Source organism: Macaca mulatta, chromosome 11, assembly GCF_049350105.2.
Source record: "Macaca mulatta isolate MMU2019108-1 chromosome 11, T2T-MMU8v2.0, whole genome shotgun sequence".
Lineage (NCBI taxonomy): Eukaryota > Metazoa > Chordata > Mammalia > Primates > Cercopithecidae > Macaca > Macaca mulatta.
Window position 1 is genome coordinate 908,115 of NC_133416.1, and position 19,456 is coordinate 927,570.

At 55.8% G+C, this 19,456-nt stretch overlaps 1 protein-coding gene across 6 annotated transcripts in view; it reads left to right on the forward strand.

Moving 5' to 3' along the window:
- IQSEC3 (IQ motif and Sec7 domain ArfGEF 3) overlaps positions 1-19,456 on the forward strand; it is a 118,599-nt gene that overhangs the window by 61,056 nt on the left and 38,087 nt on the right. For 4 of the 6 annotated variants that reach the window (XM_077953240.1, XM_077953241.1, XM_015150700.3 and 1 more), the window contains exons 3-5: positions 48-327; positions 13,948-15,038; positions 16,780-16,941. In XM_077953240.1, the coding sequence (XP_077809366.1) occupies positions 48-327; positions 13,948-15,038; positions 16,780-16,941 (1,533 nt within the window). The remainder of the gene's footprint in view (positions 1-47; positions 328-13,947; positions 15,039-16,779; positions 16,942-19,456) is intronic. The other 2 variants (XM_077953242.1, XM_077953243.1) reach the window with 1 other exon arrangement.

The following is a 19,456-nucleotide window of genomic DNA, read 5'->3' on the forward strand; positions in this document are numbered from 1 at the left end:
CCTGTCCCCCTCTCCCCCAACCGAGCACCGTTGCCTTTTGTTCACAGTGATGGCTCCTGCGCCCAGGCCAGTGGGGGCATGGAGGACTCCGTGGTGGCAGCGGCGGCGGTGGCAGCCGGCAGACCCAGTGCCCATGCCCCGAAGGCTCAAGCCCAGGAGCTGCAGGAGGAGGAGGAGCGGCCGGGGGCAGGGGCTGCCTCCCCAAGGGCTGGCCCCCAGCACATGGCCTCTCCCGGCCGGCAGCAGCCTGCCCTGGCGACCGCGCTGTGCTCCCACACCCCTGCCGCCTCCGATTACGAACTCTCCTTTGACCTAAAGAATAAACAGGTACCCAGGGCCTCCCAGGGGGGCGGGGAGGGTGGTGAAGGGGCCCTGTCTTTGGGGGCTGTCGAGGGTACCAGGGATGTCCCTGCTGGGCCCCCTCTGCTACAGGCACACCTCTTTTGCCACAGTTCTCCTGCATTGAAAGACCTAGTTTGCCCTTCCCTGGACCAGCCACAGGCCTCTGCCTTCTACCATGGCAGGACTCATACCCTCGCAATGCCAGGCCCTTGGGCAGCATGTCCAGGGACTCTGCTCCTTGAACAGTGCTCAGCAAGCCTCCCCTGCCCCACAGACCACTAGGCAAGGAGCCCATTGTTCTCTGGGAAGTCCCCACCTCCACCTGCTACTGAGAGGCCATAGTCCAGTCTCCATGCCCACCCAGGGAGTCGATGCCAGGCCCCCACAGGCACACACGAGGCACAAAGACAAAGGTCTCCTGGAAGCAGACAGGATTCCCAAGATCCATCCAGACTGGGGGAGTCCAAAGCTCCCCTATTGGAGAACAAATTCCATGGAGGGGCCTGGGCCTCCATCTTCCATTCAGGAAGAGAAAGTGGCCAATTGTGGGGCCCCCATTGAACCCCCAAAAAAGATAATGCCTCAATTTGCCTTGGCAGACAAGAGTCTTGATGGAAGGGGTGTGTGTGTGTGTGTGTGTGTGTGTGTGTGTGTGCGCACGCGTGCACTTCGAGAAAGGTGTGATGGCATGATACTGTTAAAGAAAGGGCTTTGAACTTGGAGATGTAGACGTGGGATCCAATCCTTGCTCTTCCTCCTGATGAACCCAGTGGCTTTGGGAGTGCCAGTTAAGCCCTCTGGGCATTGATTTCATCATCTGCAAAATTGGAATTAACTTTGAATCATTTCCAAGGCCCCTTCTGCCCCAAAATGTGAAGGTTCTAAAGAACAGTGCTTCAACCCAATAGGCAAGGTATCTTCAGAAAGGAAGCTTAGTCTCCACTAAGACTGAGTCAAGCCAAACTAACCTGCTTCCTCTCTTAGCATCGATGCCAAGCTCATGTCCTGGCTCAGGCCAGCTGTAGGCAGCACATCAGTAAGGGTTTGACCAAATCCCACAAGATATCTATGTGCACATGCTAGGAATGCGTGGATTACTAACAATGTAGTAGGCGGGATTGTTCTCAAACCAAATTATCCAAAAAATGTCCATCAAAAAAAATCCCAGGGAGTTAAGTGGAAGTGCTGTCCAGGTCGACCATTAGACAGGGCAGCAAATTGAGGCACACAAGTTACATTCACCTGGCTGCTGATGACATAAGGCTGAAAGAGAACAGCTGATACCTTGGCGATAGCATCACAGACTTTGTAAAAACCTCATCAGGGGCCGGGCGCAGTGGCTCACACCTGTAATCCCAGCACTTTGGGAGGCCGAGGCGGGGGGATCACGAGGTCAGGAGTTTGAGACCAGCCTGACCGACATGGTGAAACCCCGTCTCTACTAAAAATACAAACATTAGCCAGGCATGGTGGAGGGCGCCTGTAATCCCAGTTACTCGGGAGGCTGAGGCAGGAGAATTGCTTGAATCCGGGAGGAGGAGGTTGCAGTGAGCTGAGATTGCACCACAGCACTCCAGCCTGGTGACAGAGCGAGACCCTGTCTCAAAAAAACAAAACAAAACGAAAAACATCTCATCAGGACAGAAAGATGGTTTTAATGAAAAAAAAAAGTCAGATGAAATGTGGAAAAATCTAAAATTCTGCTCCTAGCTTCGGAAAGCCCATAGCACATATAAGAACGTATAAGACATTCAGGCTCCAGCCTGAGAGACAGACCTTAGGGTTTCAGGTGCCTGGAAGCTCAATCAGGAGCAGGGGAAGCAGCTGCCGGAGCAGGGAGGGCCCGTTTCACACTTCACGGGAGGCCCACACTGCCCGGCAGAAGGGAGTGCTGCACCCGCGGCAGCCCCGCGTCGCTGATGGTCAGGACCCTTGAGATCCGCGCTTGGTGCTGCAGGCTGCATTTAAGGGAGGAAACAAGAACCCTGAGGTTCATGATGAGCAGGAGGATGGGCTGGGATTATGTGGAGAGATCGCAGACAGGAAAACAAGTTTTAGATATAGAAGGGCTGCATGTGAAAAATGATTTGATGCATTTTCTATCATTCCAGCCAAAAACAGTGGCACCAGTGTATGAAGGCTATAGGAGGCGGAGATTTTAACTTAATTAACAAATAAACTGTTAAAAATGTGGAATGCCCTGCCTGTGAGGTAGGGAGTTCTCTGTCTCTGGGAGTGCCCAGGCGGGGCTGGGTAACCATCCATCTGTGACGTATAGTGTGATCTGGGGGCCACTTGGCCAGATGAGGGGTCCTCTGCTTCTTGAGGTCAGAGACCATCTCTTATCCATTTTGACACCTCCCCAGCATCCAGCAGAGTGTGCTGGGCACAGCAAGAGCTCACTGGGTGAGGTTTTTGTTTGTTTGTTTGTTTTGTTTTGAGATGGAGTTTTGCTCTTGTTGCCCAGGCTGGAGTGCAGTGGCACAATCTCGGCTCACTGCAATCTCCCCCTCCCGCGTTTAAGCAGTTCTCCTGCCTCAGCCTCCCGAGTAGCTGGGATTACAGGCATCCACCACCACACCCAGCTAGTTTTGTATTTTTAGTAGAGACGGAGTCTCTCCATGTTGGCCAGGCTGGTCTCGAACTCCTGACCTCAGGTGATCCACCCGCCTCGGCCTCCCAAAGTGCTGGGATTACAGGCGTGAGCCACTGCGCCTGGGCTGGGTGAGTATTTTTTAAAAATAATGATGCTGTGCAAAGCAACAAGGGAATGGGGTACCAAGAAACAAAAAATAATGCTTGTGCCTGCCCCCAAAAGAGATTACAGTTCCACTTAAGGAGTGTCCAGTCAATAACACCAGAAAAAACGTGTGTATTGGTTTGGGCAGGTGAGTTAGTTTGGTTTTGACTGACTGGGTGCCGTATCGGGGTTGGTGCGGGATTCTGGTTGGTACTGTGGGCTTTTTCTATGGGGGCATAATTCTAATAGATGGCTTCTGTATGTTGGCCAGATTGAGTCAGGTGAGGTGAGGAGTGGCAGTGGCTGCAGCGGGGCCCTCTGCTGAATGAGTCCAGCCTGGGAGAATAGCTTGGTTCCCCTGACCTGTGTATCCCTTTAGACCAAGTGTAGGCTGGGGGTTGGGGGAAGGGGACAAGTAAGGCTTGAGGAGGCTAGAGCAAGGTTCTTGGAAACATGGCACCATTTATAGGAGACTGAACTCTACTCCTCTCTCTTCTGCCATGAGCTGTATGGCCTTGAGCAAGTTGCTTGACTTCTCTGGCCTCCGCTGCCTCCTATCTCTGGGACTTCACAGGCTCTTTCCTTGGCCTCAATCTCTGAAGCTTCCACACCCCTGCACTTAGCCTTCTCTTGCTTTAGGACTTGCTTTAGGTACCTCTTCCTCCTCTCAGGCAGCTTTCCCTGCCTCCCAAGCCTGCACTGGCTGCCCCTCTCAGTGATCCCACAGTACCCAGGTGTCCCCTGTCATAGCCCTTCAGCCCTGTGTCAGCATTTCCTGTTTGCTTGACCCCCTCCTGAAGGCAGGTGCATGACTTGGTCCTCAGTATATTCTCAGTGCTTAATGCAGTGCCTGGCGAAGAAGCTGCTGGAAGGATGAGAAAGGGAAAATGGTCACTAAGTGACATAAAGGGGGATGGGTATACAGCCTGGGGCCCGGAACCGACTGCCTTAGGTCTCTTTGAGACCTAGGACTTGGTATCCCAACCCAGTGATTCCGCCAGCCACCCCGAATCCTGTGTTCCATGGCCTGGGAGGAGTGCTGGACACTCTTAGCTCCCCAGCCCGCCGACCCGCCAAGCCTCCTGTGTCAGCCAGTCCAGATCCCCAGGAGTGTTTTCCTTGGCTCTTCTCCCTCCTTCACCTCTGCTCTAGCCCCAAGCCCCACTGACTCTGCCTCTTAACAGTTCCGGAATCCCACCGTCTCTTGCCTTCCCCACTGCCCCTGCCTCAGGAGGCCAGGCCACCCTTCCTCTTGCCTGCACCCCTGGCGAGACCTCCTGCGCTTCCCCTTCTTTGAGCTGTGCTCCTTCCAGCCTCACCTCCACAATGCAGCTGAGTCATCTTCCTAAAGTGCACCTCTGACCGCGGTGATCCCTGGGAGAGCCTCTGATGGCGCCTCCTGGTGTGCAGGACAGAGGTCTCTCCACGCTCCCTGCCACAGTCCCAGCCCCACGGGGGCTCCAGCCGTTCTTATTTGCTGTCCTGATTCTCAAGCCACCCTCACCTCTGGGCGTTCGTGTGGTTTTTGTTTCCTCTCCTGGCGACACTCCTCGCCTGTCCCTGACCCCGTCTGCTGCACCTGGGAGACTTCCGCTCGCACTTCAGGTTGCAGCCGAGGCAGGTGCTTTTACCCATTGCCTGTTGCCGCCTCTGTGCTGTCTGGGAGTGGGAGCTGTTCTGCTTAACAGCGTGGACCATGTTCTCAGGGCTGTGTGGAGTTGAGCAGGTGGTGCCCGGGACACCTCCAGGGTGCTGCATAGCCCACAGGAAGAGCCGGTGCTCCTGGAGCTGTGCCCTGGGAACTGCCCTGTCCTTGCCCACCTTTGCTGCCCTGCACCTTGCACAGTCTTGGGCACCTAGGAAATGCTCACCAGGGAAGGAACATAGGAATGAAGGCACAAGCAAGTGAATGACCGAACGAGGCCTGCGCTCCAGCTTCCTGGCCCCTTCCCCAGCACCTGTCACAAGTCACACAGCAAGACGGTCCTCCTGCCAGCTCTTCTCCTCTGCTCCCTCTGCCTTCGACCCTCTCACCCCATGCCAGCAGTCCTGGGCGATACAACCCAGGGCGGGCCAAGGGTGAGCATGCAGGTTCCTTTGGGGAGCCCTTTAGGAAGGTGGCTGCGGCCAGGACATAGAGGGCCTAGGAGTGATTTTGAAGTTCCTCCAAGCCCTCGAGGGAGTTTGTATCCTGTTGCGGAGTGACTGGAGCCCTGCTTGGCCGTCTGAATGGCGGAGCCCCCTGGGCTGTCCACGCCGGAGGCTGTGGAGCTGTGGTCAGTAGCATCTGGACCCTGCTCCTCGAGCCAGGTCCTGGACGGAAACTATGTTCTGCTGGAGAGCAGCCCCTCCCCACAGATCCCCAAACCCCAAGCCTTAGGGTCCAGCCTCACTGTGGGGCACCTCTGCAGAAGATGTGGTGGCTGTTTCTGAGTCACTTTCCCTCTTTGCACCTTGGTTTCCTCATGTGTGAACCACGGGTTGTACCAGAGTGCCTCCTGGCCCCTTCCCACGCTGAAGGTGAGATTTCTACCATGGGCACAGAGGGCACCGGGGCACCGGCCTACAGAGGACAGTGGTGAGGACGGGGCACTCCAGGGGTTGTTCCTCTCCCCAGTTCATTCAGTTTGGGGAACTGCACTGCACAGCCGCTCCGTCCCAGGCCCTGTGCTAGGCCCGAAGACACTACGATGCAAAAGATACAGGCCTAGTCATCAGGGCGCCCACAGCCCAGTGGTGGGCGGACACAGGCCGGTGGTGGGTGGATACAGCCCCGGTGGCGGACGGGCGGACGCAGGCCCGGTGATGGGCGGACGCAGGCCAGTGGAGGGCGGACGCAGACCCGGTGGCGGGCAGACACAGGCTGGTGGCGGGCAGATACAGGCCCAGCACCAGTGGTACTGCCTGAGCTGTAGCTCTGTGTCAGGTGAGCTGTAGCTCTGTGTCAGGCCCAGGCTAACAGTTGCCATGTGTTACCTCCCCAGGTCTGCACAGTGTCCCCGTGAGGTTGGCACCATTACTGTCCCATTTCTGGAATGGGAAGATTAAGGCTGAGTGATGTTAAGTAACTTGCCCAAGGACACAGCCCTAGGAAGTAATGCAGCCACGACACGGACTCCACAGCCCATGGTTTTGACCCAGTACTGTCCACCATCTCTTGGCATCACAGTGAGGAACAGGCCCCGTGGAAGTGGCACACAGGGTCTGTGGAGCATGAGGAGGGCAGGCAGCCCAGCCTGGGTTCAGAGCCAGCTCCTGGGGCAGCTCCACTGGAGAGTCTCGTGACGTCACTGCTAGCTGAGCCATAGCGCGTCCCCCATGCCCACCTGGCTGCCCACTCCCAGGCAGGCCTCGATGCCCTGCGTGTCAAGCACTTGCTGTATTCCAGACAGCAGGCGGGGAGGAGGGCACACAGAGCGGGCGTGAGTCCCCTGCCTTGCAGGAGGCCACAGCCCTGCCCAGCACAGACCCGAGGCTCCTGTGGGCCTCTCTGAACACCCCCAAAGCGCCGGCCGCCCCAAGCTCTCTGCTCCTCAGCCTCACACCCGGGCTCGCCTGGCCAAGTTCTGGAGGCTTACAACAGGCTGTGCTTTCATGGTCTCAGCTGGGGAGTCTTGGATGGGAGCAAACCCTCGCCCACATTTGGAGCCCCCCACACCTGGCCCGTGCTCCTCAGCACTGTGCCCCCCAGCTAGCGGCTCTTCCTCCCCACGCTCTGGCTTGGCCGCCATCTTTCAGCGGCCTCTTCAGGCTCAGCTGCCGCAGCAACCTGAAAAAAGGGAGCATGTTCTAATTAACACTGAGAGGCTCATTAGAGAGACGGAGGCCCCCGCGGCCCCTGCCGCTGCTGCTTCTGGCAGAAGCTGAGAAATTGCTCTCTCGGGAGGAGGCGAGGCCATCATTCCTCCTGATTTCTGGGGTTTAGAGGGAAGTGGGCAGAGCTGCTCCCTGGCCAGCGGGCTCAGAGACCCCTCCTTCCCTGGGGCTGCCTCCCTGCCACACCTCTCTCTGCTCTCTGACCTGGCCCTGGTTCAGAATGGGACTGGGGTAGATGGGAGGGCCTGGCTGTCGTGAATGGAGCTGACCTAGGCCATTAATGAGTCCCCAGGTCCTGCCAGGATGCTGGGGGTGGGAGGAAGGAGGGAGTCCTGGGTTCCAAGCCCAGGCCTGAACAAGAGTCCGGATTTTGATTTCCCTGGGGTCACAGGAGAGAATTCAGTTTAGTTCTTGTCTGCAAACAGCCTCAACCACAGGCCTGGCACAGCACTGGGCACAAGGGATGCAGAGACAGCTGTCTTGCCTGTGATGGACAGTCCGCGGTGAGAGCTCTGAGCAGGGGGCGGCACTGAGCATTGAGGGTGGGGAGGAAGGTGTAGGGACAGTGCAGGTTGGGATGGACAGTCCGCAGTGAGAGCTCTGAGCAGGGGGTGGCACTGAGCATTGAGGGTGGGGAGGAAGGTGTAGGGGACAGTGCAGGTTGGGATGGACAGTCCGCGGTGAGAGCTCTGAGCAGGGGGTGGCACTGAGCATTGAGGGTGGGGAGGAAGGTGTAGGGGACAGTGCAGGTTGGGATGGACAGTCCGCAGTGAGAGCTCTGAGCAGGGGGTGGCACTGAGCATTGAGGGTGGGGAGGAAGGTGTAGGGGACAGTGCAGGTTGGGATGGACAGTCCACAGTGAGAGCTCTGAGCAGGGGGTGGCACTGAGCATTGAGGGTGGGGAGGAAGGTGTAGGGACAGTGCAGGTTGTGGGTGTAGCAGGCCCAAGTCTGGGATCAGTGGGGGTTGGTTGTTAAATGGGTTAGGACACATGATGGTGAGCCCAGAACTGAATTCCAGTGTTACTCAGGGAGCAGTTGCTCCATGCCGGTTAAGGTGCTGGGTGCTGGACAGGATGACTAAGACATATTTGATGTCGTGAATAACTTATGCTCTGTTGGAACCTGGGGGAGGGAAAGGGAGGGAAGGATGGGTTGGAGAAATGCCACAAAGATTAGTGCCGAAGACTGAGTGCCAAAGAGAAGTTGAGGCCCGAGGCAGGGAGACCCCGTCTGTTCGGGGCATTGAGAGGGCTGCACGGAGGAGGCACATTTGAGATAGGTCTCGAAAAAGAGGACATTTCTACCTGGACGAAAGGGGAGGCTGGGAGTTGAGGTTGGGGAGAGCATTGCAGGCTGGGAGAGAACGCAGATGAGTGCCCAAGACTCGTGGGGGCAGCCGGGGAGAGCAGGCAGGAGCTGCTGAGCAATGTGGACTTTGTGGCCCTGCCAGATTGTTAGGGCTGGAAAACCAGGAAGAAGCGTTTGTATCCGTTTGGGGCAATGGTTGTCAAACAAAGAGAAGCCAGGTTGCTGCTGTCTGAGAGCTTGGGTCTGGTTCTGCGGTGTGAGGTGATGGTGGGAGTAAGAAGAACACAGAGATAGTAAGGATGCTGCGGACGTCGTCCAGGTGGGAAGACAGAGAGCCCTATGTGGTGACATTCTGGAAGGAAGATGGGTGATTGCAAAAGGTCTAGGGGTGGGGGCCCAGGAGCTACAGTCGGCTGACAGGCACAGCGGACAGGACAAACAAAAACCCCAGGACAAGGCGAGTTTCCCAGGCTGGGTGCTGGTCAGGCCAATAAGGAAGTCAACAAGAGCTGGTTTGGGTGAGGTAGGGAAAACAGTCTAGATGGACAGAGGATCCACAAGCTGTTGGAAATGTGAGTCTAGGATCAAGGCTAGGAATGGAGACTTGAGAGTCGTTCCCATCATTATCACTGTCACCATGAAGCAGTTACCACTTAGTAAGCTGCTGCTCTGTGCTGGGTGCTACATGAAATAATTTCATCCTCACGAGAAGATACAGGGTCAGCAAGATAAGCCCTACTTAATAGATGTGAAAACTGAAAGTCAAAGATGTTAAATTCATCCAAGGCCAATCAGCAGGGATCTGGGGCTGGCCATTCCCCTTATTTGCCACTTGGCTCACCGGCCCGTCAAAGTAGAGTGAAGTTAAGAGAATGCACTGGGTCCTCAGAGGGAAGGCAGACGGGGCTGAGAAGGTGTCAACCTGGGGAGCCTGTTTAGAGTGACCCGGAAGGCTCTGCCTGACACAGCTCTCCTCTTAATTCATTGTTAATTATCACCTGTCACGGGCTCCTCTGATGATGTCCAACACAGAAGCTGTGGAGAATGTCCAGAGTGTACGAGGAAAGTTAAAACGTGTGTGGAGACTGGCAGCGGCACCCATGTGACTCGTAACCAGCGCACGTAGGGGTTCTGTGGCCAGAATACAGGATTAAGGGGTTGTAGGGAGACAGGACAACCAGGATAGACTGAGTAATAAGCACTGGGGAGAGCTGCAGAAAGGAGTGGGGAGGGAGGCTGAGGAGGCCCTTGGGCTGAGTGACAAGCCCCAGATCTGCCTCTTCCCTGCTGATGGGCCTTGGATGAGTTTAACATCTTTCGCCCTTGACTGAGACGGGAGGCAGCAGGAGCCAGAGCACAAGGCTCAGGGCAGGGTTGGGTCAGTATCTGGCATTTGCTCCTGGAGTGAGGCAGAGGCTAGTGTTCCTAGAGGTTCAGTGGAAAATAGGAATAAAGGGAATAGGCTAGTGCCCCAGAGGCAGTGGAGTCAGCAGAGTTACGTTGTAGCCTGGGGAGATCTGGAAAGATCTGTGGCCAGGTGCAAAGCTGCAGATAGAAGGAAGGAAATAGGAGTAAAAAGAGCACCTGTGGGGTGAGCTGAACACACAAAGGAGGCAGGAGGGGGAGAGCATCTGCTGTGGGTCAGATTAGGAAGGTTTTTGAGAGTCACAAATATAACTTTGGAATTAATTTGTCCAATACATACTCATTGAAGACCTACTATGTGCTGGGCACTGTCCAAGCGTTGGAGGAGACAGCAGTGACCATGGAGGGCAAAATCTGCCCTCGTGGGGCTTGATGTCTAGTGGAGGATGTGATGGGACAGATTCAAGAATGTAAAATCTGGTTTTCTTTCCTGCTTGGGTGAAGTATAGACATCGCCCAGTAGTAGACGGAGTCTCCTAGGGTTATATCAGCTAGTCTTCTGCCTTCAAGCAGGATGACACCATGCCAAGGGCCCGGACCCCATCACCGTTTTGGGAGCATCTCGAGCAATGGATTTCATACCTTCCCTGTGTTGCCAATAGCATCTCGTGCTGCAGAAGAATGTTCTTGGGCCTGGGGTTTCCCTAGAAGTACAAATAGGCCAGATGAGAAAGAAATGTGAAATCTGGCCGGGTGCAGCGGCTCACACCTGTAATCCCAGCACTTTGGGAGGCCGAGGCGGGCGGATCACCCAGGCGCCAGGAGTTCAAGACCAGCCTGGCCAGCATGGCAGAACCCCGTGTCTACTAAAAAAAAAAATACAAAAGTTAGCCAGGCACAGTGGCGCACACCTGTAATCTCAGCTACTCTGGAGGCTGAGGCAGGAGAATCGCTTGAACCCAGGAGGCGGAGGTTATGGTGAGCTGAGATTGTGCCACTGCACTCTAGCCTGGGTGACAGAGCGGGACTCCATCTCAAAAAAAAAAAGAAATGGGAAATCTGTCGGTTTCTCGTGGTGCTTGAGTAAGGTTGACAGAGATTGAGAGAAAAGGAGCCAGTTTAGTGCTCAGTCCCCTTCCTCTCTACATTTCCCCTGGGGGAGGACTTTCCTGCCTGAGCCAAAGCCAAGTCCCTATTCCAGGCCTCAGGAAATGTGTCCAAATTCAGCAGGGAGAGTGAGCCAGGCTACAGTATTTCTGCAGGGGCAGGAACAGAATGCCTCAGAGGCAAGTGTCTGTGTCTGTTATGGGCGCCTGAGGTCATACCTGGTAAAGATCAAGTGGGCAGCTGTCCAGTTCATACCGTGGGCAGAATTCTAAGATGGCCCTCAAGTCCCCTTCACACCAGTGTACACATCCTCTATAATCCCCTTCCGTTGAGTATGGGCAGGATGAGCGAATGTGATGGGACATCACTCTGATGATTAGGTTGCCATTTGGTTGCTTTTGAGTTAATAAAAAGAAACGTCATCCAGGGTGGGTCTGAGCTAGTCAGGTCCGCCCTATAAATGAAGCTGAGGCCCCAGACAGACACTGTCCTGTTGGCCTTGCAGGACTGAGCTATCCGGTGATGAAAAAGGCCACGTGCCAGGGGACAGCAGGCAACCTCTGGTGACTGAGGGCCTAAGTCCTGTGATTACAGGAGCTGAACTGTGCCAACAAGAGTGAGCTCAAAGGAGGACCCCACACCTTAGATGATATTGCAGCCCTGAGTGCTATCTTGGTTTCAGCCTGGTGAGATCCTGAGCAGATAACCCAGATGAGCCGTGCCCAGACTAGATTCACAGAGCGACATGAGAAATAAACAGGCGCTGCTTCAAGTGGCTGGATGTGTGGTAATGTGCTGCACAGCAGTAGATGAGGAATACCCTTGGTGTGGTTTAGAGCACCTTGAAGACCCCTCCAATAGGGGGATTGTGATAGCACTGGGAGCTTCCTCCTGCTCAGGGCCTTGTCCCTTATGGAATGCAAGTAGCTTTGAGAGAAGCCATATAGGAAGCCTTAGTCGCAATTTACACCTGAATCTGCATGAGTTCCAACTGTCTCCGAGGGTAGAGTTGGATGCTGGGGGAGACGGAATGATGTCCCCAGGTTTGGGAATGGGGAAGGCACTGAATGGCCAGGCTGGAAGCACTGAAGACAAGCCCTGAGGATGCTGAGGATGCCCCATTTTACCTGGGATTGCCTTTGTGGATTGGGGTTGTATCCTCAAGGTCTCTTGAGCTAAGTGGGTACCGCTGCTAGCCTGGTAGTGGGGCACCCATCACGCCCTGCAGGAAGGGAGCAGAGGGCACGGCTGGGCTGTGGGAGGCAGGCATTCATTCTGGCTGCAGCCTTTGGGGGCTCCAGGGGAGCAGGAAGCAGGTGAAGTATTGTGCTGAGGGATGAAGTGCGGGCTTTCTATCTGTACCCCTCCCGACCCACGATCCCTGGAGAACATGGGAGTGACGTCGTTGTTCTTGCCTTCAGTCGTTCATCTCAGCGCACCCATCCCGATTCTTCGTTCGGGAAGGACGCCATGTGTACCTGGCATGTCTGGTTGTGAATAGGACATAATTTCAGGGACCGGGAACACGCTCACTTCCCAAACTTCTCTGACGGCTGATCAGAGTCTAGGATGCCACCATTTAAGCCCATCACCTTCTCACAGGCCTTGTGCCTTACTGACAGGCAGAAGCCTCTGGGGGCGTGGCTCAGTCATACCTTCCCTGTCCTTTCCTGAGAAGTTTCAATAGGGAGGAAAAGTGAGAGCGTAGCAACCTGAGAGGAGAAAGCCCATGGACAGGAGGACAGAGCCGAGAGGAGGCACACTGGCGCCCTGACAGAAGTTTTCCTGGGATCAGCCGGGCGCGGTGGCTCACGCCTGTAATCCCAGCACTTTGGGAGGCCGAGGCGGGCGGATCACAAGGTCAGGAGATCGAGACCACGGTGAAACCCCGTCTCTACTAAAAATACAAAAAATGAGCCGGGCGCAGTGGCGGGTGCCTGTAGTCCCAGATACTCAGGAGGCTGGGGCAGGAGAATGGCGTGAACCCAGGAGGCGGAGCTTGCAGTGAGCCAGGATGGCGCCACTGCACTCCAGCTTGGGCGACAGAGCAAGACTCCGTCTCAAAAAAAAAAAAAAAAAAAAAAAAAGAAGTTTTCCTGGGATCAGATCTGCCCAGGGGAGGTGCCATGCCCCCGAGCCCGCCCCACCCGGCCCTGCCTGGTTGGACAGCTCCCACCATAAGAACAGAGGTGACTCAAATTGGGGAACTCTTGGTAATGGTGGCCTGGAGGGACCCCCCTTCTTGAGACACCGACTCAACTTTTTAGCAAAGCCACATTTACTGAGCAGCTGACTATGTCCTGGGAACACACGGATGGTCCAACCCAGATCCCAACCCTTCTGATGTTCCCAGGGAAAAAAAAACAACACAGAGACGTGGCTGCTGGGGAAGAGTGGGGAAACACGAGGAACTGTGAGTGTTTTTAGCATTTCTGTTTTTCGTTGTTTATTATTTTTAAAGTGTGCACAAAAGTAGAAACAACAGTGTTATGAACTCCCCCCAGCTATCATCCAGCTGTAACCATTTTATTAATATTTATTAATGTTAATATTGTGTCATCTAACTCTTCCACATTTTTTGACAGAATATTTTAACACATATTCAAGGTGTCACGCATTTTACCCATAAATACTTCTGTGTGCGTCTCCAACATGAACTAAAAAAAAAACAGACACAAAGTCTCACTTTTTTGCCCAGGCTGGAGTGCTGTGGTACAGTCATAGCTCACTGTAACCTCCAACTCCTTGGGCTCAAGCAATCCTCCTACCTCAGCCTTCCCAGTAGCTGAAGACCACAGGCATGCACCAGGACACCCAGTTAATTTTATTTTATGTTTGTTTGTTTGTTTTAGAGAGAGACAAGGTCTAGCTGTGTTGCCCAGCCTGGTCTCAAACTCCTAAGCTCAAACAATCTTCTCTCCTTAGCCTCCCAAAATGCTGGGACTGCAGGCCTGAGCTACTGTGCCCGTCCATGAGCATTTTGTAATACCCGTCACAGCATCAAAATCTGTCCACGATACACAGCACCTCCCTCCTGGCCCTTAGGACATTACCAGTCCCCAGAACGGACCCCTCCATCCTACACCTCTAGGAGTCTTGCCATGTGGCCGTGACATGCTAGGCGGTTCAGACTTGAGCTGCCCAGGAGCCCCCCACTGTCCATTCCTGGGCCCCACCCAAGTTTGTCCGTGTGACTCCACCACTCCTCAGAGGGGTTGACCATCTTTCCCCTCTGAGTCCTTCCTCCTCTCTGTCTTGTCCTCGCAGATTGAAATGCTAGAACACAAGTACGGGGGTCACCTGGTGTCCCGGCGCGCCGCTTGCACCATCCAAACCGCCTTCCGCCAATACCAGCTCAGCAAGAACTTTGAGAAAATCCGCAACTCGCTTCTGGAGAGCCGCCTGCCACGGCGGATCTCCCTGCGCAAGGTGCGGGCACCCACGGCCGAGAGCCTGGCGGCCGAGAAAGCGCTCATGGAGGGCTACGGCCTCATGGGGCTGCCGCTGGTGCGCGCGCCCTCCCTGCCGCCCACCTTCGCGGGCACCCTCACCGAGCTGGAGGACTCCTTCACCGAGCAGGTGCAGTCCCTGGCCAAGTCCATCGACGACGCGCTCAGCACTTGGAGCCTCAAGACCATGTGCTCCCTGCAGGAGACCGGCGCTTACCAGCTCCACCGGGCCCTGCAGGCGGCCGCGGGGCCCCCAGGCCTGGAGGGCGAGATGCGGGAGCCGGAGAGCGCAGGCCCCGGGCCGGGGGATGAGGCCGCGGAGACCCCCGGCCTGCCCCCGGGCCACAGCGGCACCCTCATGATGGCTTTCCGGGACGTCACGGTGCAGATCGCCAGCCAGAACATATCCGTGTCCTCCGCCACGGCTCTGTCCGTAGCCAACTGCCTGGGCGCTCAGACGGCCCAGGCCACAGCGGAGCCCGCGGCGGGCAAGGCCGAGCAGGGCGGGACCCCCGGGCAGGAGGCCGCGGAAGCCCCCGCAGTGGGCCGGGGGGACGCGTCCGCGGAGGACTCAGGCACAGAGGCTGGGGCTGGGGGAGCGGTGGATGAAGCCACAGCAGCCAAAGCAGAGGAGGAGGAGGAGGAGGAGGAGGAGGCAGCAGACGTGGGGAAAGGGGCCGAGGCTGAGGCAGGCGACTTGGAGCAGCTGAGCAGCAGCAGCACGTCCACCAAGTCCGCCAAGTCAGGCTCGGAGGTGTCGGCCTCCGCCTCCAAGGACGCCCTGCAGGCCATGATCCTGAGCCTGCCGCGCTACCACTGCGAGAACCCCGCCAGCTGCAAGTCGCCCACGCTCTCCACCGACACCCTGCGCAAGCGACTCTACCGCATCGGCCTCAACCTGTTCAACATGTAAGTCAGCCCTGGCCCGCAGCCCGGAGTGCTGGGAGGGAGGGAAGGAGGAGGGACACCTCCCCTCCACCAGGCAGGGCACCAGGTGACTGCCCACGTCATCCCAGGGCCCTCCAGGCGCATCTGTGCCTTGCCTGATCCCTGGGGTCATGTTTAGGAAGTACGCATTTTGTTTTTAATCATTCTGAGTTTATTTTAAGAGAGATTAAAGGAAAAAAATAACACATCGAACACATGCTTTCACAACTGTTACAGTTTAAGATGAAGCTAGGGTTTGAAAAGTAAGAGAATGTAAAAGAAAAGACAGTATTAAGTAAATAACGGTCCAGGCGGCTTGAGGATTAAGCAGCAATCATTCGGGTGGAATATGAAGCCAGGGAAAACGCATTAGCTCCCAGCGTTGATGAAATGCGGGGCTGGGTGGGGGAGGCGCCGTGTAAGGATTGCGGCAGAGAGCAGGAGAGGGGAGGGCTACCAGGAAGAGAGAGTGTGAAGCAGGCAGAGGCAGAGTAGAAAGAGAACAGGGGAGAAATGACCGACTGCCATAGCTCAGAGACCCCAGTGAGACCCGGACTGGTCCCGCACGGAATGTATACAGCCAGTCCCAAGCAGAGGAAAGGAAGCACACCTGCCCCTCCCATGGAAAGTCAAGTCCATGAGGCACTCGCCTCCATCCTCCACTCGCCCCTTCATAACCCCAAGCCAAGAGCGTCTCTCTCTGGCCCTAATGCATGTTCATCCATTCATTTGGCTGTTATTTATCGGGTGCCAGGCACTGTGACCACAGAGGGGAATAGGACACATCCGCTGGCCTCAAGAGGTCTCTATTCTAGAGGAAGTAGCCACTGTTCATAGCTCACCTTACATAAAGTATCTGTAATCCTCCCAGCAGTATCTACACAGAGGTGCCACCATGCTGTTTTACAGAAAAGGAAGCCGGCTCACACCAGTACGGCGAGTTGCCCACGATGAAAGAGCTAGTACTCGGCAGACCTAGGGGAAGGCGGATCTGATGCTAAACCACCCCCACTTCCACAGTGTCACTTCTTCACGCACATGAAAACTCACACAGATACTCGTCTCCCCCAAGGCAGTAACTCTTAAACTATCCATAGCGAAGGACCAGTTTTGTTCCCCCACACCCTTCTGAAAATACATTGTGGGCTAATACTTTTGTAAAATACAATAAAAATGAGTTGCTAGAAAAACAGCCACATGCCTGCTTGTCCCGGAAATGTTGAAATGCTATGGAAGGTTCTGAGTGCTTACCTTGTGTTTCCGCACTTACCTCCTCCTGGACCTGTGAGAAACAGCTCAGGGAGGAGCATGGCTTCAAAGCTTGCAAAGGAAAGAGGGTGTGGCGGAGGTCCCACCTCTGTTTCTCCCACCCTCTCTCCAGGTTGGGGCATCTGCGGTGGGGACCTGCATATTGACAACAGGATATGGGTAGGGGGAAGGGCAGGCCTGGGGTAAGACCCAGGAGGCAGGGACAGGGTCCTTCTCCTCCACCTGCTCTGGAATTCACTTTGTTTGCAGACCTCCCCTGTCTTCCTCCTGGTCACACACCATCCTCTGTGTGAGGACATTCAGTGGGTGGAAGCTGTGGTGAGAGGTGCTTCCAATGGGAAACTGGATTTCCAAGGAACCTCTGGGCACTTCCATGGGTAGAAGACAGGGAGGAAAGAGTCATGGGTGGCTTCACTCACTCTCTACTGCTTCTCCCCGCTCTCCCCACCTCCAGAAACCCGGACAAGGGCATCCAGTTCCTGATCTCCCGCGGCTTCATCCCTGATACCCCCATTGGTGTGGCCCATTTCCTCCTCCAGCGAAAGGGCCTCAGCCGCCAGATGATTGGAGAGTTCCTGGGCAACAGCAAGAAGCAGTTCAACCGCGACGTGCTGGAGTGAGTATCCCGCGCTCCGGGCTCCCCCGACTCCTTCTCACACCCCACCTGCCCGGGCTTTCTCCGTGAGCTCCCTGGTGAAATCCTCGCTCCAGTTCTAACAGCTTCCAGCTTCCAGATTGTCCACAGGAACCAGAATCCCCTCTTTAGCCCATCACCCCAGTGGGCCGGAGCCCTGTCTGCCGTCAGAGTCATTGATGGAGTTCACTCCAGGCCCGGCTCCATTCGAGGCACCAGGGATACAGAAATGGTCCAAAGAGACAAAGAGCCCTTTCTGTGTGCCACCCTCCAGGGCAGGAGAAACCAGGAAAAGGAAGGGGCCCGTGTCAGCACTGGGGTTCATCTCTGCCTGGTGAAGAGCCCCTCGGGGTTCATCTCTGCCTGGTGAAGAGCCCCTCGGCCCCCCTCCCGCAGGACCCACCCATTCTCCAAGGTTCATTTTCATATCGCTGGAGGCAAAAATGTGAGGCAGAAAGAAGAAGGGGTTAGACTGAGGGTTTTAGAGCAAGAAAATACTACAATTCCATAAAGATAAGTCAACCAACAAAATCATGACCAAAGAAAAACTGTTTGTTTAAAACCAAAGAAAATGGTTTTAAAGTCCAGTCGCAGGGTGGGGACCCCAAGGGGGCTGCCTTTGCCCCCGCTCAGCCTTGATAGTGTGGACAGGCAAGAGTCTCTTCACACTCACACCTTGTCCAGAATGGCAGGGCAGGGCTGGCGCTCCTCTGAGGCTGAGGGGCAGGGCCTTGCAGCTACTCCTTCCCTAGGACATCGGCTCCAGCCCCTGCCATGGCCCCCTGCTCTTTCTGGCTTCCACTAGTCCCCTAGGTTGGCCTCCTTCTTGAAGGTCACCATTCTTCAGGGACCCTCCCCCATTTATCTCTCCTCTTTCTCCTTGGGGACGGTCAGCAGAAGTGTCTCCCTGGAGGCCCTGGGAGGAGCTCTCCCTTTCATACTGGCCCCTGGAGCAGCAAGGGCCTGCCAGAGAGGGTTTGGACGCTGAGGGAGTCACCCACCCAGCGGTCAGCACCCCTGGATTGGGAGTTCGGAGATTTAGCTTCTATTGATGGAGCTGCCTTGGTGCCGTGTGCCCACGTGGAGAAGCCCCTGTCCTCTGGGCCTGCGTTTCCTTGCCTGCAGAGAGGTGCTGGGTTGTAAGGGCTGGACCCATTGCCCTCTGAAATCCCTGTCACGTTTCTAAATCCACTGATGTGGTGGTGATCTGACTGAGTTCAATGAGTGAGGGCTGGGATCCGCTCAGGGACCTTGAAATCCCTGCACGGCCCTCAGTTGGGCAGAACTGAGCTCCTGCCCCGACTCTTGGTGGCTTTTGACAATTTATCATCCCTCCTGGAGCTGCTGGTGGAGACCCTCTGCAGGCCTCAAAGAGGAGAGAGAGCCAATGCTAGGCAGTGTCTCCCTCTCACCTCCTTTCTCTTCTCCCTCAGGCTTCCCTTCCCCTCCCCAGCACTGCTGTGGGGGCCCATGGAGGTGATACTGGGATCCAGGATACACCTACACCCTTCCTTTTCTGTGTCCCCTAGTCGGCTCAGCTCTCTGGCTTTCATGCGCTGTTGTCCCAGTCCCTTCCTCCCCAAGCCAGGGTGAGGTGCTGGCCCCGTCGCCCCAGGAACCCCTCCTGTGTGTCTCTGCTCTGGGGGCAGGAGTGACTCTGCTTCACCCACAGGCCCTGACTGTTGTCCATTTCCTTCTGTCTTTCCCAGTCTCCATGTGGTCTGCGCCCTAAATTCTAACCTGCGAGGCCCACATTGATCCTCAGTGCGGGGAACGCAGTGTTTTCCTGCAGCCCAGGTGGTGCTGAGTGGCACAGTGAAAACTAATTGCCCTCCTGCCTGGAAGGCTGGGTGTATGGGCTGTGGACTGGAGGCCGGGAGCAGTGGCTGCAGCCTGTGCTGAGGAGAGGAGCCCGGCTGGGGGCTGGGCTAACCCCCTTAGGCAGGGATCAGCCTCGGGGTGGGTAGGGGCCAGACTCCCGCCTTGGTACACTCTTCCAGTGAGAAGAGGCAGGGTGGTGAGATCAGAGGAATAGCTGGACCCAGGCTCTGCTCCTCTGTGCTGTGTGGCTTTGACAGGTCACCTCTCTGGGCCTCGGTGTCCTCATCTGTAAAATGAGAGGGTTGGACAATGTGATTGCAAAGGTTTCTCCAAGTCCTGAGACTCTACCACCTTTCTCATCTCTCAGTGCCTTGGTAGCACTGCCTTAAACACCGGGGCATGCTTTGTCGTCCTGCCAATGCAGCCCGCAGGCCCCAGGGCAGTGCTGGGGTGCCAGGGCTCATGGGGGAATGAGTTGGCCGTTTATTATTCAACAAACATCAAGCACTTATTTATTGTGTGTTGAGAATGGGGCCACACTGGGCACCCGTGTGTGTGTGTGTGTGTGTGTGTGTGTGTGTGTGTGTGTGAAGAAGCATGGCTCACAGTCTCAGGGAACTTACAGACCTAGGTGTGGATGGGGAGAGGTGAGGAGGAGGAGCATGAAAAGAGAGTG